Source organism: Hyperoodon ampullatus, assembly GCF_949752795.1.
Source record: "Hyperoodon ampullatus genome assembly, chromosome: 15".
In the NCBI taxonomy this organism is placed as follows: Eukaryota; Metazoa; Chordata; class Mammalia; order Artiodactyla; family Ziphiidae; genus Hyperoodon; species Hyperoodon ampullatus.
The window spans coordinates 22,750,361-22,766,222 of NC_136928.1; the positions used below are offsets into that span (position 1 = coordinate 22,750,361).

Consider the following 15,862-nt stretch of genomic DNA (forward strand, 5'->3'; position numbering starts at 1 on the left):
GGCTTTCTACTGGGGGTTGCCTTGTCCAAAGCTTCACTGGATCAGGCTGTTTATAATTCAAGTTATAAAATACATGCTGATTATGGAGATGTTGATTACAAAGTCTGGTCCCCCACAAGGTGGGTCTAATCAGGTTTCCCGGGTGATGTGACAAGGCTCGGCGTATTTGTGAAGACCAAGCCTTGTCCCACGTGGTAAGTAAGTGAGTCATCGCCACTCTGATGTTGAAAATACCTACAAAAGGCAAAAACTGCTCTATTCAACCCGTGCTTGGAAGGTCTAACCCCGTTCTCTTTCGTGCTTCTTTGCTCCAGGCCACTGAGAGCGTCCAAGTAGAAAGCTGCGGACACAGTCGGTTGTCACGGAGATGATGAGGCTGTGATTGATGAATCGCAAATCCCCGCCAGTTGCTCCCAAAGAGGGAGGCTCCCCCAGGCTTTTGCAGCGCCCTCCAGATCCAAGACAACCGGGAGGTAGATGCAGCCGGCAGGCAGAAGGCTGCAGCCCCCGAGGCGCTGAGGCCCCTCCCTCCCCCCCTGCCCCAGCTCCAGGATTTCCTCCACGATGGCCTGTAACCGCTCGTCCATCGAGACCCACGAATACCTACTGCCCAACGGGAGCCACGCGGCAGACCCCGGGCCCCCCGCGCCACCAGCGCCCCTCAGGATGTCCCTGGCGGTCCTTATGATGCTGATGGTCGTGGTGGGGCTCCTCGGCAACGCCGTGGTCTGCGTCATCGTGTACCAGAGGCCGGCCATGCGCTCCGCCATCAACCTGCTGCTGGCCACGCTGGCCTTCTCGGACATCATGCTGTCCGTGTGCTGCATGCCCTTCACCGCCGTCACCCTGGTCACCGTCCGCTGGCACTTCGGGGACGCCTTCTGCCGTCTCTCGGCCGCGCTCTACTGGTTCTTCGTCCTGGAGGGCGTGGCCATCCTGCTCATCATCAGCGTGGACCGCTTCCTCATCATCGTGCAGCGCCAGGACAGGCTGAACCCCCGCAGGGCCAAGCTGATCATCGCCGCATCCTGGGCGCTGTCCTTCTGCGTCTCGGCCCCGTCGCTGGCCGCCTGGCCGCTGGTGGAGGTGCCGGCGCGGGCCCCGCAGTGCGTGCTGGGCTACACCGAACTGCCGGCCGGCCGCGCCTACGTGCTGGCGCTGCTGGGCGCCGCCTTCTTCGCGCCCTTCGCCGTGATGCTCGGCTCCTACCTGGGCATCCTGCACACGGTGCGCAAGAACGCCGTGCGCGTGCACAACCAGTCGGACGGCCTGGACCTGCGGTGGCTGCCCCGCGCCAGCCTGAGGCGGCTCCAGCGGCAGCAGCAGCAGGTCAGCCTGGACCTGAGCTTCAAAACCAAGGCCTTCACCACCATCCTGATCCTCTTCGTGGGCTTCTCGCTGTGCTGGCTGCCGCACTCCGTCTACAGCCTGCTGTCCGTGTTCAGCCGGAGGTTCTACTGCGGCCCCTCGTTCTACGCCACCAGCTCTTGCATCCTGGGGCTCAGCTACCTCAAGTCCGTCTTCAACCCCATTGTCTACTGCTGGCGAATCAAGAAGTTCCGCGAGGCCTGCCTGGAGCTGCTGCCCCAGACCTTGCAGATCCTGCCCAAAGTGCCTGAGCGGATCCGGAGGCGAATCCAGCCGAGCACCGTCTACGTGTGCACCGAAAACCAGTCCACCGTGTAGGGGGTGGCGGTGAGCCCCCTGCCCCCCGCTCGGCTTCCTGAGACTCCCGTGCACTCAGCACTTGGTGGTGGTGGGGCCTCTTAAGCACAAAGGGACTCATTTGTTACCGGGTGAGCTGCGGCTCCCAGGTTGGCACGATGAATTATTTTTGTTTCTCCCTGCGGGTCTGATGGAAACTGGACGGCCGTCACGACAAAAGGGGAAACGGGTGGGTGATGGAGGAGTCGGGCCCAGCGTTAGGGAGGCGACGGGAGCAGGGAGGGAGGCTGGCTGCGGGGCAGGAGGTCTGTCTAAAGAGCTCTCTCAAGATCGGCCTCGGAGACAGCCGTGGTGCCATGTTCTGATGCGAGGAACCCAAGTAGGTTCATCTCTGGGTCCTCAGTCAGTGTGCTGGGCGCCAGCATTCTTCAGAGGCGTTTGTGTCTGTGGCACACGTCGTGGACACATGCCAGGTTCTTTACAGTGGTCAGATGTGCATTTGGACGATGCCGAATCATCCGTTCTATAAACCAAAGTCACGCGGGAAGCAGAGGGGCCCCTGGGCTTTTCAGCTGCCCCCGTGTGACACGTGGGAGGCCTTGGTGGCTTGAAGCCCAGAGAATGTTCGGGGGCAGCTCGGCTGAAATGACAAGCCCACCCCAGCGCACATCCTCAACCCTCCTCCCTGGACCGGCCCACCTGGACCCTCACCCTGAAGCCTGTCACCTCCCTGCCTGCCGTGACAGCCCCTGCCCCTTCCCTCTCTCTCACCTCTGGTCCCCGGGCCCCCCTTGTCCTCATTCCGTCTGTCCCCGTGAGTAGGAACCACACTCCTTCTCCTGTGATCCATCTTTTCAGCAAGTACTTGTAGCGACTTGCTTTCAGCCCCAGAAGCGGTCGGGGGCTCTGTCTACAGCGCTCTGTCGACGCGCTGAGGCTGCTGCTTCACCCCGTCCCAGGACCTGCGGCGGGGACGTAACGACCCACTCCCACCGACCTCTGTGTTCCTCTACCTCACTCAGGGCCGCAGGGGTCTGACCGCTGCCGTCGGGGCCACCTCCCCGGGACCTTGGTCCCCCAGCCCAGGCAGGATTGGGATCCCAGGAGGGCAGCTGCCTAGAGGGGACCTGCTTGTCTCGTACGCCCGGCCTCTACACCCAGGGCCCCCTTTACCACTGGGAGCTTCTGATGGGGGAGGTGACTTTCCTGAGGTCAGGGCACATGGTCGAGTTCACGGAGCTCTCTTTACAGCTTCAGATCTGAAGAGAGTGGGAAATTTAAGGATAAATGTAGAAAATATGGTTCTAAGTCTAACCCCATCAGGAAGTAGTCATGTGACCTTGCTCGTTTCACCCCCACTTCTCTGGGCCTCGGTTTCCCCATCTGCCAAGCGAGGAAGCAGGCCTAGAGGGTCTCCCACATCCCTGCCGAGGTCCCTGCCATGTGCATGTTTTCCACTTGCAGTCACCAGATCCCCTGCCTTCGTTTATCCATCCATGCAGTGAGCATTCATTAAGTGCCTACGAGATGCAAGGCACTGGAGGGGACCGTGATGGGTCACGCCCGTTTGGGCCCAAAGGCACGTGTCTGATTTATCTCAGGATAACGGTAACTCACACACACACACTCCCCTCTGTGTTTTTCTTCTCCTTTCCTTTCCAAGGTTGTATGAAGAGACCAGCTCCCCATTCCCATGCTTACCTCCTGTGACAGAAGCAAAAAAGAAAGATAACATAATTCACATTAACCTAAGTCCAGACGAGGGCTTTTCCAGAAAATAATTGGCACTTTTTCTCACCAACTTCACCCTCGTTTTACACCCAGGCCCAGACCCCCCAGACCATTGTATACCTAGAGTGAGTGGGAGGGAGAGAGAGGAGAGAGAGGACAGGGAGACAAACAAGAGAGGAGAGAGGAGAGGCACAGAGTTTGGTTGAAGATGGTCAGTGGCATGTGACTGATTGAGGTGGATCCCCTCACTTCTGTGTCCCGAGTGCCCGCCGCGAGGCAGAGCTGCACAGCCAGACCACCACGGGGACCAGGCCTCTGTGCACCTCCCCTCCGGTGGGCATTCTATAGGAGCCTCGTGTAAAAGAGAAATCACAAAACTGAACGAATGAAGGTACCAAAATGTACATCAATCAGCGTTATTTGATGTATGTTGGATAGTAATATATATGTTTCAAAGTAATAATTTTGTATATATTTTAAGTAAAGTAGTATTGCTCTTTCGGTGTATAAGACTGTGTTTCTTGCCAAAATTAGCACCAGAGCCATGACTAGTACACCAAGAATCTGGGGTCGGACACCTCCTAAGATACACCCACTTCGGGAAGTCTGGTCCAGAACCTGTAAGCCACTAGCCAAGCTGCAATGACTAAAGGGCATTACTGAAGACAACGGGAGACTGCACAGTGGGAGGGTCACAGCAGGGCGCCCACATTTTTAGAAGCTCCCCACCCTGCTAGATAATTCCAGACGGTGAGTTTCACCTCTGACTTTCACTCTGCCGACTTCCTGATTCTCTCCAGCCTCGCTGGGCCTTCAAGGAACTTCTTAAAATACTACATAAATAGCAAGTTCTTGTCTCCTGCCCTGATGCCTGCAGGGCGACCACTGCTTCTCTGTATTATGTTTTCATCTTCTCTCTGGCCCTGGACTTCCCCCAAACCCTGGGCGCTGAATTGTTTCTGTGGGGTCCTGGGCAGTGACTGTGGTGGTGACGGCCCGTGGGAGAGCCTTGCCTCAGAAAACGAGACACCGTAAGTCTCAGAAGTGTCATCCTAATTCTCACCACCCGGGAAAATCCACTACTTTGTCATCATGAATCTTGGCCCCCTGCTGTTGGGGTGAAATAAAGGCAAAGGTTCTCTAGGACATTCTGACAACCAAGATGAAGAGCAAAATCTAGATCAATTCCTACTTGGCTACTCTGAGCCCTGGCGTAGTTCCCCCTGACATGATTTACAGTACACGCTTTTTTGGGGGACTAAAAATCTGCCATGTTAAGTATTTCCGACGTTGCTATGTTCCCCTTGCTCACACAGTCAGCAGCCTTGCCTCCAGCAAGTGATTCCGTGTCCAGCTTCCTGGCCTCCTAAATGAGGGAGACACTCCCAGCCAGAGGCCCCCGAGAGAAACACATGACAATGTATATGAGGATCTAGTCCCACGCCTGGGTTGGATATAACGGGGCAGTAATCGCTAGGGTTGTATTGTCAACCTGCTTACGTCCCAGCTTTGTCCGCTTGGGGCAAGGGTAAAAATGTGTTTCAGAAACTGGCTGTCCTGCCCTTTCCTTATCTTCATGTGCTTGTAAGATTTTAGGGTCGGCTGACAAGAACACAACAGCTACTGAAGCCAGAAGCATGGACTCGATGGCCTGAAATGACCACTTCATTCCGCTCAAAACGCTCCCAGGGCTGTGAGTCAGCCTCCCTGGGCTACTAGGGGAAGGGGTGGGTGGGTAGTGCCACCCTATTCCCAGGCTGGAGAAACAGCCTGAGGCCACACCCCCACTGTTCTCGGTGGTTCTAAGGTACGCAGACAGCTGGGTGGCGGAACCGGGAATGCTGGGATGCAGGCGGGAGGGAGGCCGGTGGGGAGGCAGTGGGCTAGGGAAAATGGGCAGGGCTGCTGTAACCGACACCCCCAGCGCTAACTTTAAAAAATAACCCCGCCCACTCTCACGGAAGTCCAGCTGTCAGGTGGGCTCCCTACCCACCGGGTTGTTCGGGACTCAGGCTCCGCCCATCTCGGTGTGCATTGTCCCTGGGGCACCGTCCTCATCTCTGTGGTCAGTGCAGGCCGCAGCCAGGTCGGTGTCCTGGCTCCTCAGGAGGCGACAGTGTGCAGGCACATCCACACTCCCCTGGTCTTTCCTGGTCTTCCCTGGTCCAGAGCCCAGTCACATGATCACGCCAGCTGCAAAGGAGGCTGGGGGATGAGTCACATGATCACGCCAGCTGCAGAGGAGTCTGGGGGATGAGTCACATGATCACGCCAGCTGCAAAGGAGGCTGGGGGATGAGTCACATGATCACGCCAGCTGCAGAGGAGGCTGGGGGATGAGTCACATGATCACACCGGCTGCAAAGGAGGCTGGGAGACTGAGTCCCTAGTCAGGTGCCCACGTGTCCAGTCAAGCCTCTCTCAGCACAGGAGAGGAGGAGGTGGGGGACTGCCAGCAGTCTCTGCCAAGACTGCACGATTTTGAAAAACGAGCGGCCTTAGCACACACAGACATTCTTAAGTCCTAAGTACAAATTTCATAACTGAGCCTCTTCTCAATGTAAAATAAACACAATCAACCCAAGATGGTACCTCTCTCTTTACCTCTAGCCCCCAGCGCCTGGGGATGTGCGTCCAGACACAGAAATTGCATATGCATTGATGACTGGGCTGAGAAGAGAGTCGCCACATTTAACCTTTTAGGCACAATAGGTGTTTGAAAATTTGCAGCCACAAAGAGATGACTTTTGCCAAGATAAAAAAAAAACTTATAATTTAAAACTGCAATCAACAGCAATTGAGACCGAGTCTGCCAAGAATTTGATTATGCTTAAGGAAAGAGTATACTTTCAAAGCTTCGCCTATTGGAAGGTGCAGACCGTTTGCTGATGGCAAGGTGGACCTGCAGAAGGAGGGCCAGGGCCAGGCCATGGCGATTGGGCAGCTCAAGAAAACAGGGCTGGGGACCCTAGGGGTGGTTACATCTGGATTGTGTAAGAATGAAAGGATGTTGGAACACAATAGCATGGTGTGTGCGCGTGCACGCACATTATTTGGGGCGGGCGGGCAAGAGCACTGTAGCAGACAGTCTCGGTTTACCTTCCGCCCTCCGCCCTTTCCTCCTGGAGGAGCCGGGGGCGAGGTGATCTAAGAATAGGAGAGGTGCCAGCGTGCCTGGCTAAGAGGAAACCAGGGAGGGGCTGCAGCACAGAGGGATTTTTCCTACTTAGTCTGATAGGAACAGAAAGAGCTCACCTGTATGAGAAACACACAGGTGTCACCAGAACGTTACCTTCTGCAACCAGGAATCCGAGGGTGCTGATATGCCAGCTCAGCCTGGAGGTGTCCAGGTAAACGTCTGACCATCCCCAAGGCCAGGGTAATAAGGCCGGTCCCTTGCACGGATCTGCGTGTTCCAGCTCCCCAGCGCTGTCTCCTGCTGCCTCTGGCAGCTGCTGTCCCTTTGCCAACCATCCAGCCGGAAAAAAACAGCCAAGCTCATTTCCAGAAGCATTTTTGAAAAGACAGGTTTGCTGTTCCTTATTAAGTGTCCTTTGGGGACTCACTTCTCATTTCCTCCCTCATTGAAATGCTGTTGCAGTCTCCCCTCCTGGCCGTGCTTTGCTGTGGTGTCATGAAGACTTCGGATGTTTTATTAAACCATGAAGAAAGGGTCACTCACCTCACCATAAAAGACAAACAGGACTGAATAACTTTATAAATGCATATGGAAAAGTGCAAAGCGTAATTTGCTTTCAAGGCGTGAAGGGAGAAACACTGTGGCGAGCAGGAGGCTCTGTCTCCCCAAGGCTTCGATTGTCACGGGATTTGCCGGGCCTCTCAGGAAGCAGGCAGTCCAGGCTGCTAGGAACTGCTTTCCCTGGCGGGGAGCCCTGGGACCACTGAGATGCATCCGCTCAGACGTTCTCCAAGGTGAGAGGTTCCACCAGGTTTTTGTCCCCAGAGTCTAAATCTCCATTATACCTTCGTGTGAACCTACAGACCCTCTTCCTCCCCCAGATCCTCTTCACTCCCCGGCCCCCTGCTCTGTTTTCCTCGAATCTTTCCTTCTCAAATGATGCAATAAGCAGATATGGGTAAGTTCTTAACTAGACATGAGGTGATGCTATACCTTAAAGTTTAGATTTAGATTCTGTAAGAGAATGGAGTACTTTCCATCCTTAGGAATAAATGTTCCCAAGTCTTAGACAAGTTTTAAAAATCATATCTACTGATTATTTTTTATTATAGAGGTAATTGGCTCCTTGTAGGAGTGAAAACTTTTTACCCAAACGCATAAAGAAAAGTAAAGATATTCTAGTTTTTATAACTTACATATAAAAATGTGTATTTCTTTTGCAAAATTTAGATCATACTATCCCACAACTTAGCTTAGTGTTTTGGTAGGTTCTTTTTTCATGTTTTGAAGTGATTTCTGCTGGCTGGGAGTCATCCATTATGTGGCTGCACCAGAAGCCAAGTTACTTAAGTGCTCCCTGTTTGGTTTTATTTGTTTTCCACTATTAAAAAAAAAATCCTATGAGTATCCCCTACTCTGGGCAGCTGTTAGAAGTACGTTAAACTCGTCACGTTCAATTCTCTGTCCTGGGAAGCTGAGTACAATTGGCCACCCCAGTGGTTTAATCAAACATCTGTATTAACCACGTCTTTGATTTTCTGTATTCTGATGCTTTGACATCCAGGCCCTGGCTGACCCTGGAGAGGTTGCCGCTCCCAGGACTGGCTGGCTCCTGGGGACGGTGAACCATTCGCCTGCGAGCGCCCCTTCAAATACAAAGCAGCCCAAGCAGTGCCCACACCCCACCGCCTTCTCTGTGAGTGCTCACACCCCGAGCTGCTATCCGCCTGCTCTAATCCCCCAGGGCCAGGGCCAGCCAGCCAGGGGCAGCCCCTGGGCCCAGAGCCCATGGAAATCATTCCAACTCGCCAGCCCCAAGCCTGCCCAGCTGCTTCACCCCTTCCTTCCCTTGGAAGCCACAATAAAGGCTCCTGCCCACGTTCCCCGACCCGCCCTGTGCCTCCTGCCTGGCCCTGGTGCCTCCCCATGTGGCTGGTGTGCCCCGTCCCCTCTGAGGAGGGTCTCCGGGATCCGTGAGTATAAAAACTATCTTTTCAGTGGCAATTGTCTCCTGATCTGTTGGCCTTACTATACCTCCAATTTTTTATCCAGGTACTATATTTTATTCTTAAATTTTTTTTAAATTTTTTTATTTATTTAATTAATTTACCTTATTTTTGGCTGCATTGGATCTCCGTTGCTGCGCGCGGGCTTTCTCTAATGGCGAGCAGGGGCTACTCTTCGTTGCGGTGCGCGGGTTTCTCATTGCGGTGGCTTCTCTTGTTGTGGAGCACAGGCTCTAGGCGCATGGGCTTCAGTAGTTGTGGCACGCGGACTCAGTAGTTGTGGCTCACGGGGCTCTGGAGCGCAGGCTCAGTAGTTGTGGCGCACGGGCTTAGTTGCTCCGCGGCATGTGGGATCTTCCCGGACCAGGGCTCGAACCCGTGTCCCCTGCATTGGCAGGCGGATTCTTAACCCCTGCACCACCAGGGAAGCCCTCCCTGTACTATAATTTAATACAAGGGACTCTCCAAATAAACTGGCCACAACATTCTGTTTCTTTTTGGGGGGGCGGGACTCCTTTCCCATGTAATTAAAAACCGTGTAAAGACCAAGATGAATGGACCCAATACCAGATGGACACGCTGGCTGAGGCTGCCCCTGGTGGGGGAACTGCTGGTCTCTCTACGGCACAAACACCCGTGTTTCTCTTCTGCCCAGAACTGGGATAAAGCCTCGGCCTCCAGCCTCATCTATCACTGTCCCCTGCCGCCTTCCCAAGCTGCAGAGTCATTGGATCCTCTTTCTCTCCATCCCCACGGGGCCATAAGCCAGCTCACCCCCCCACCCTGAGTGCAGCACTCTCCCTCCAACTCCGTGCATCTGGTCCACCAGCACTGCACGTCCTCTGGCATTTGTCCCCCGGGGCTGTCATTACCTCCAGCAGGGCTGAGACCAGATGTGTCTCTCACCAGTTTTTCTGCAGAATGGAGCACGATGTCTGGCACAGAGCATCTTCCACTATATACTTGTGGAATGAATGAATGAATGAATGAATATACGAATAAATGAATGCATGGATTCAAAGAGGAAAACTGCCCCCTTAGCACCTTGCGTACAGCTCTTGGTAAGGTGTCTTTTAGCCCCTCAGCTCCTGGCCCGGTGGGTGTGCACCCTGGCACGGCCGAGGCGGGTTGGGAATGGCTGAGCTTCTCTGTCAGCTGCTACAAAGCAGCGTATTTTCTAGTATTTGTACAAACACCAGATACCTGGAAATTACACCAGTAAATTACACCGTAATTAAACGTAAATTAAAACGTAGTGAAGCAACACCAAAGGATTTGAGGAACGACCAATGCAAGTCCCCGCAGGAGCTGGAAGGCACCACCAGGGCAGATGACTAAGTTGTATGGCCCCTTGGGCTATAGGTGCCATGCAGCAGAAAGCATCACGTCACCAAGATAACTTTTATTTAAAAAACAATTACAGGAGGGACAAAGAATCAAAAGAATTTTAATAAAATCAACAAGTTTACATTTGTACACCTTGTGTATTTGGGATCCAACCAGGGGCAAAGGGTAAAGTTGAAAGGACCAGGTTTCCATAGGCAAGCAAGGGGGAAGCCCAGGTTACCCCGGCTGTGTGACAGGCAGTGACTCAAGGGTGGTACCCAGGGCCCCTGGAGCCCCACTGCAAGCACATCCGGGGCTCAGGCCCGGGCCTTCCATCTCTGAGCGCGGGCTCATGGCTCCATAGCCCACGTGCCACTCCCACGTGGATACCGGATAAGCGACAGCAGATAACCAGCTCATGAAATTGAAGAGTCTTCCCCAGAGAATACTAATGTCAGCTGAGTCCAGTTCGTGCTATTTTAACTAGGATGGTGACATCGAAGCGACCCAGGGGGACAAGGGCCGAGTGATGGTTCTAATTCCTCTAGCCAATGGTACAATCACAACAGGTCTTTAGAAAGAACCACGTATTTCTTTAAAAAATATGATTTGAGAAAAGGGCCTTGTGGGAGTTGGAGAAAGGCAAGGTTTTTAACAATTCTGCACAGGGTCAGAGAATTCTGCTGCATTAGAGGATTCTAGAGTAGAGATAGAAAACTGCTCAACTTCCGTTCCCATCATTCTAAAGGATAACAAACATTTCAAAAGATTGATCAGTGTTCAGAGCAAAGAGAGACCAGTGCCCCCAAGTGAGAAAGGAACAATCCGAAGGCTTTTCCAGGATTGTACCCATCTCGTGGAGAGAAACAGTGCTTTTAAAGGTGCAGTTTTCCGTGTCCTAGTTGCTTGTTCTCTGAGGGATAACCCCAAACTCACGAGTCGTAATGGTCACATCCCCAGTAACACGGCCATTCCTTCACAGCCATCCGCAGGGTAAGACTCATGACTGGGCTTTCATTCACAACAGCTTACACAGCACACGGCTGAGCTGCAAGAATTTCTTCATTTATTCTTTAGAAATCGAGACACAGTAGGGAAGAGTGCATGGATGCCTTTGCTTTCTGGACCCCCTTGGAATCACAAGAGGAAGGAGAACAGTGACCGTGATCAGTACAGAAAGCGTTTTCACAGAAGTGAGGATGAGCTCTCCACCCCGTCTGTTAAGGCCTGGGCCGAAGGAGAGGGGCCGGATCCCGGGGTCCCCTCGTCACACGCACGAGCTGATGCACGTTTGCCAGGCGTCACGGCATCTGTCTTCTTAGTCCCTGATAAGAGTCGATGATCACCAGGAAGAAATTCAGAAGAGGGCAGTGAAGTAACAACAGCGTCAGCTTCTCCGCAATGCTGGACAGAGACGTGGAATGGACGCGGGGTCTGTGATGCGGGGAGGTGACTGTCCCGTGTGTGCAGGAAGCCGCAGGGCAGGCGTGTAAAGTGCTAGAGGTAAGGCAGCCTGCCTGGACTTCCTCTGGGGGCGGCGCTCCCTCGGGAGGGGCGACTTCCCGTCGCGCAGGGCAGCCGTCACCCACGGCCCGCCCTGGCCAGCGTGAAGATGACCACCAGCCGTCCCGGAAAACACGCTTGGCGTGTGCTCACGACCTTTCCCTTTTAATTTCTCGAGGAATCAATGGGGGGGGGCGTACAAAGAAAAACGTCCCTAATGAACATGATGGAGGTGAATTTCCAAAAGACAGAAGGATCACGAAGAAGATATAACGCCAAATTAAAAGTTCTAATTGAACATGTTAATCACAGAGTTACAAACAAACCGGCGGGCGACGCACCGTGCGCTCCTGTCCCCACCGGCGGCTCCAGACCTGCGAGCAGTTCCTTCTGGCGCATCACAGCTTCTCGGGGCCTTCACTTGCGGGGCAGCCAGAAGCGAAGGAATTTACCCCAAAGGGAGGGCCTGGGTACCCAGGCAGATCTTTTAGGGGTTGGAAGCCAGATGGGAAGTGGGAAGGAACAAAGATACCTCCCTGGGGTCAGCTGTCCCTCAGGGCAAAGGCAGAGCCCGCAGGGTGGCCAGGCGGTGATGATGGAGAGCTCTGCGCCCTGGCCACTCGCCCGCCAGGACGCGGTCCCCTCCGTGCCACCAGAGCAAACGTTTCCAGTGCAAATACGTGTCTACAGATCGGGGCTCGGGGTGCGGGGTCTGGTTTGTCCAGGTGGCACAGGAAGGCTCATTTCCTTTCAGAGCAGACATCTGTTTTGGGTGGCGATGTCCCTGGACGGTTGAATCTGGCATGTCTCTATTTTGGGGATTATCCATTTCCATCCGATGCAGGGGCTCGGCCGCATCCCATTTCCCACGGACCGAAGCCCCCCAGCACCCGATGACGGCTGACGCGGCTTCCTGCTCTGTGCACCCAGCCGGCTTGGTAAGGAGCCCTCGGCCCAGCCTCTTCAAGTCCGAGCCCCGGGGCCGGGGGAGCTGGGGTTCGTGTGCCTGCCAGCCGCACAGTGGGTGTGGACGAGACCACCGCTGGGATACCTAACAAACACGGGCTCGCAAAAGGGGTTTTGGCACATCTGGCAAAGCTTTTTGTCTGAGAGCCGAACTGAGCTTCCTTTCAGCTTCATCTGCAAAAAGAAACAAAGACAGGGACGCCTGTGACGTAAGTGACACCGGTTTTCAGAGCTGACACGCATTACCCCATGGGTTGTTTTATCACTGGTGAGAACAGCTTTAATATCAATTTCTCGAAACAGAGTATCAGCGGTGAAAATAAACAAAAGCATCCTCCGGAACTGGAAAAGTCAAAAAAGCTACAAAACTGCCTTCTTATTTTACAAAAGTAATTGCTGCTTGTCTGGCGGAGGAAGTTCTCACCAAGGTCTTCTTTCAAAGATTCTCTGAGCTCTGATCTATTCAAGCAAGGCCTATTGCAGAATCATGGGGCGTTAGAGCCGACAAGACCGTGAAAGCTATCGAATTCCCTGCTCCCCTCCTTTGCAAACAAGAAAAGTTAAGGCCCAAATATGAGACTGAGTCAAACCCATGGGGTTGATCCGTGGCACGTTCCTGACCGGCCCCAGGAAACGTCATTTCCTTTCTTTAAATATAACTAACAAAACTAACAAAACTTTATTATTTCTTGTCCGATAAACAGGACTTGAGTTCTGCAAGCTAAAAGCCTTTCTGCACAATGTGCATGTATCAGCCGAGCGAGTCAGCCTAGCGGCCGGACAGAGTGTCAGCTTAGTGAATTCACCCTACTCGTTAGTTTCTTTAGTCATTCAACAAACATTCAATGCCTTCAAGATGCCAGGTTGGCTCAGGAATACCGAGATCAGTAAAGGAAGTTCCTGCCCTCAGAGAACCCAAAGCCTAACAGGCAAGGGGACAGCTACGGATGCAGCATGTGAGGCAGCATGCGGGGCACCCGTCTGCTTCAAGGGATGGGAAGGTTTCACAAAGGAAAGACTTGGGCGGGGTTTCGAGTACGCGTTCACCAGCCACAAAAGGAAGAGGTGAGCCGTCTCAGGCAGAGGAAACGGTGGATTCAAAGGCCGTACGTATGAAACGGCAAGTCCACTGGGAGGTTCTGAGCTCCCTGGGATGGGCGGGGACAGGCCGGAGGAGGGAGGCTGAATCTTGCCGGCCTCGGCTTCTCCACTGGGGAGTCAATGAAGGCTTCCCAGCGGGAGGAACACAGCGGATTCCTGATCTGGAAGGACACCCAGCTGGCTGCGGGGCGTCTGGGCCTCACCAGAGAGAAGCCTCCTCTGGATGAGTTTGGGGATGTTATGGACTGAATGCCTGTATCTCTCACCAAACGTTGAGGCCCTGACCCCCAGTGGGATGGTGTTTGGAGGTGGGGCCCCAGGACGGCCTCAGGGCCCTTATGGAGGAGGAAGAAACCAGCGCTGGCTCCCGGCCCCGTGAGCTCAGTGAGAGGGGGGCCTCACGGGGCCCCGAATCTGTTGGCGCCTGGATCTCGGGCTCCCAGCCCCCAGACGGTGAGAACTGGATGCGTGTCGTCTGAGCCCCCGGCCTGTGGGATTTGTTATCATTAGTCACAGCAAGCCCAGGAGACAGAGATGGGGAACGTGCGGCTCTGCATCGGCCTGCAGTCCACAGCCGGGATCCTGTGTCCTGTGTCACCTCCTGGCGCCCCTGCCCCCCTTCTGTGACGGGGACGCAATTGTGCCCGGAAGCGCTGTGCGGATGCAGTGACACCGTGACGTGCAGCGTGGACCAGGGCCCAGAGCGCGGTTCTGCGGACCGTCAGTGTCTAAAAGGGGCGGGAAGCTGCCCCAACCGTACACCTGCCGGCCTGGCTCCCGCCTGGGCTCGCACACCTGTGTCTGTGTGAAGAAATCACGTGTGTTGAAGTTACAGAGAAGAAACGGACAAGGACTATTTTTCCACGGGTAAAACCGACCTGAAATCACACGTCTCGCCCGAGAGGGCCGGGGTCTCACCTTGTCATACTTGTAGATCAAGTTTTCGGACTTGGCCAGGCCCATGGCCACCTGAGTGGTCCTCCGGGCGTGGACGCTGGCCCTCATGGCCCCCATCAGGAACGGGCAGAGCAGCTGCACCGACCACGTGCCCGGCAGCAGCTGCAGGACCCAGGCCGCGTCGAACTCGGCGGCACGGCGGTTCAGGAGGTCCACGGCAGCCACAGCCAGCTCGGGCGCAGAGGGCCCGGGGCCCAGGTAGATGGCCAGCAGCAGCTGGAAGAGCCGCCGGCGGTAGGGCAGGGCCCGGCCCTCGGAGCGCCACAGGCAGTAGTCCTCCGCTGCCGGGAAGTCGGCCAGCTCATGGACCAGGATGCGCAGGGCCTCCTCATGCTGCTCCAGCTTCCCGTGCAGGATGGCGCGCTCCATGGGGAGCCCGGCGTCCTGGATCCTGTCTGTGAGGTGGGACCTGCTGGTTAGAAACGGTAGGGCCTGCGCCGGGTGGTGCCAATCCAACGCCGCAACTGCATGAGCCATGAGCTTAAGAACGGGCAGAGCAAGCCTGGCTGCCCGGATGCCCCTGAACTCTGCCACCCAGGCTGCCTGGACGCCCTGGCCTGGGTGGCAGAGTTCAGGGGTGTCCACGTAGCCTCCCAGGAGGGCTGCCATGTGCCTTAGGACAAAGTCCACATGTCACACGAGCATCATTCAGGCTTGAGTCACGTGCTGCTGGCCACGAGCTCAGTGTCATCGAATCAACAACATACATTAAATAAGGTGTCTTTACGCAGAAACACACATAAAGAAGGTTACATATTGATTGGTTGGTGAAAATGATGTGACCAGAGGTTCTCAGGAGCCTGACCCTGCATTCCTGCAGGTATGATGGCTCAGTGTCCGTGAACTCAGCTATGGAGACTCTATAGGACACAACTACTGCGAGCAATTAGAATGGGTGTAGTTAATGGTCAGAGAGTGGTGTTAAAAGCTGCTAAAGAGAAATATATTAACCCAGTAAGGACAACCTGGAAACTCCACGGTGCCCGATACAGCAAGAGACAAGTTCAGTCTGCCAGGTGCTGCTCTGAGGCTCGTACACAACATGGACAGTGTGGTTCTGCCCTGGAGGAAATGAAAACCAGATCCCCTCCAGGACCCCCGTCTTCCTCCAAGCCTGGGGCAGCCGAGTGGACTGCTGGGGGCAGTGCCACCTTCAAAGCCGTGATCAGAGCTGGAGCCTCAGAAGGAACTGACCTGAGGGCTTCAAAGCCGAATAAACAAGTTCAAAGCAGCTTGGCTCAGCAGACATGCAGACCTCCCAATGCCCAGGGCAGCCTTCGTGTCATCAGCTAAGGGGCCCTGTCCGTTTCCAGAGGGTGGAGGCTCGCCTGCCCTCAGGAGGCTGACTTTGTGCCACAGAGGCTCACAATCCAACCCCTGCCCCCCGAACAGAGACAAACAGAGGCCAAGGCCTCCGTCCCTGCCCCCACCCCCCACCCCCGCCGGTGACGTTTATCCAGAGAGATGCA

General features: G+C 54.7%; 2 protein-coding genes across 2 annotated transcripts in view; one reads left to right on the forward strand and one right to left on the reverse strand.

The window, feature by feature from the left end:
• Positions 1–385: 385 nt before the first annotated feature.
• On the forward strand, positions 386–1,686 carry GPR45 (G protein-coupled receptor 45; the record flags this gene model as incomplete). The annotated part of the gene is given in 2 exon segments (XM_079721431.1): positions 386–533; positions 536–1,686. Coding segments are annotated over 2 exon segments (1,299 nt in total).
• Positions 1,687–12,332: 10,646 nt separating this feature from the next.
• Positions 12,333–15,862, reverse strand: part of TGFBRAP1 (transforming growth factor beta receptor associated protein 1) — a gene marked incomplete at both ends in the record, with an annotated part of 28,298 nt that continues 24,768 nt past the window's right edge. Inside the window, 2 exons of the mRNA XM_079721429.1 lie at positions 12,333–12,509; positions 14,355–14,788. Coding sequence (XP_079577555.1) covers positions 12,333–12,509; positions 14,355–14,788 — 611 coding nt within the window. The remainder of the gene's footprint in view (positions 12,510–14,354; positions 14,789–15,862) is intronic.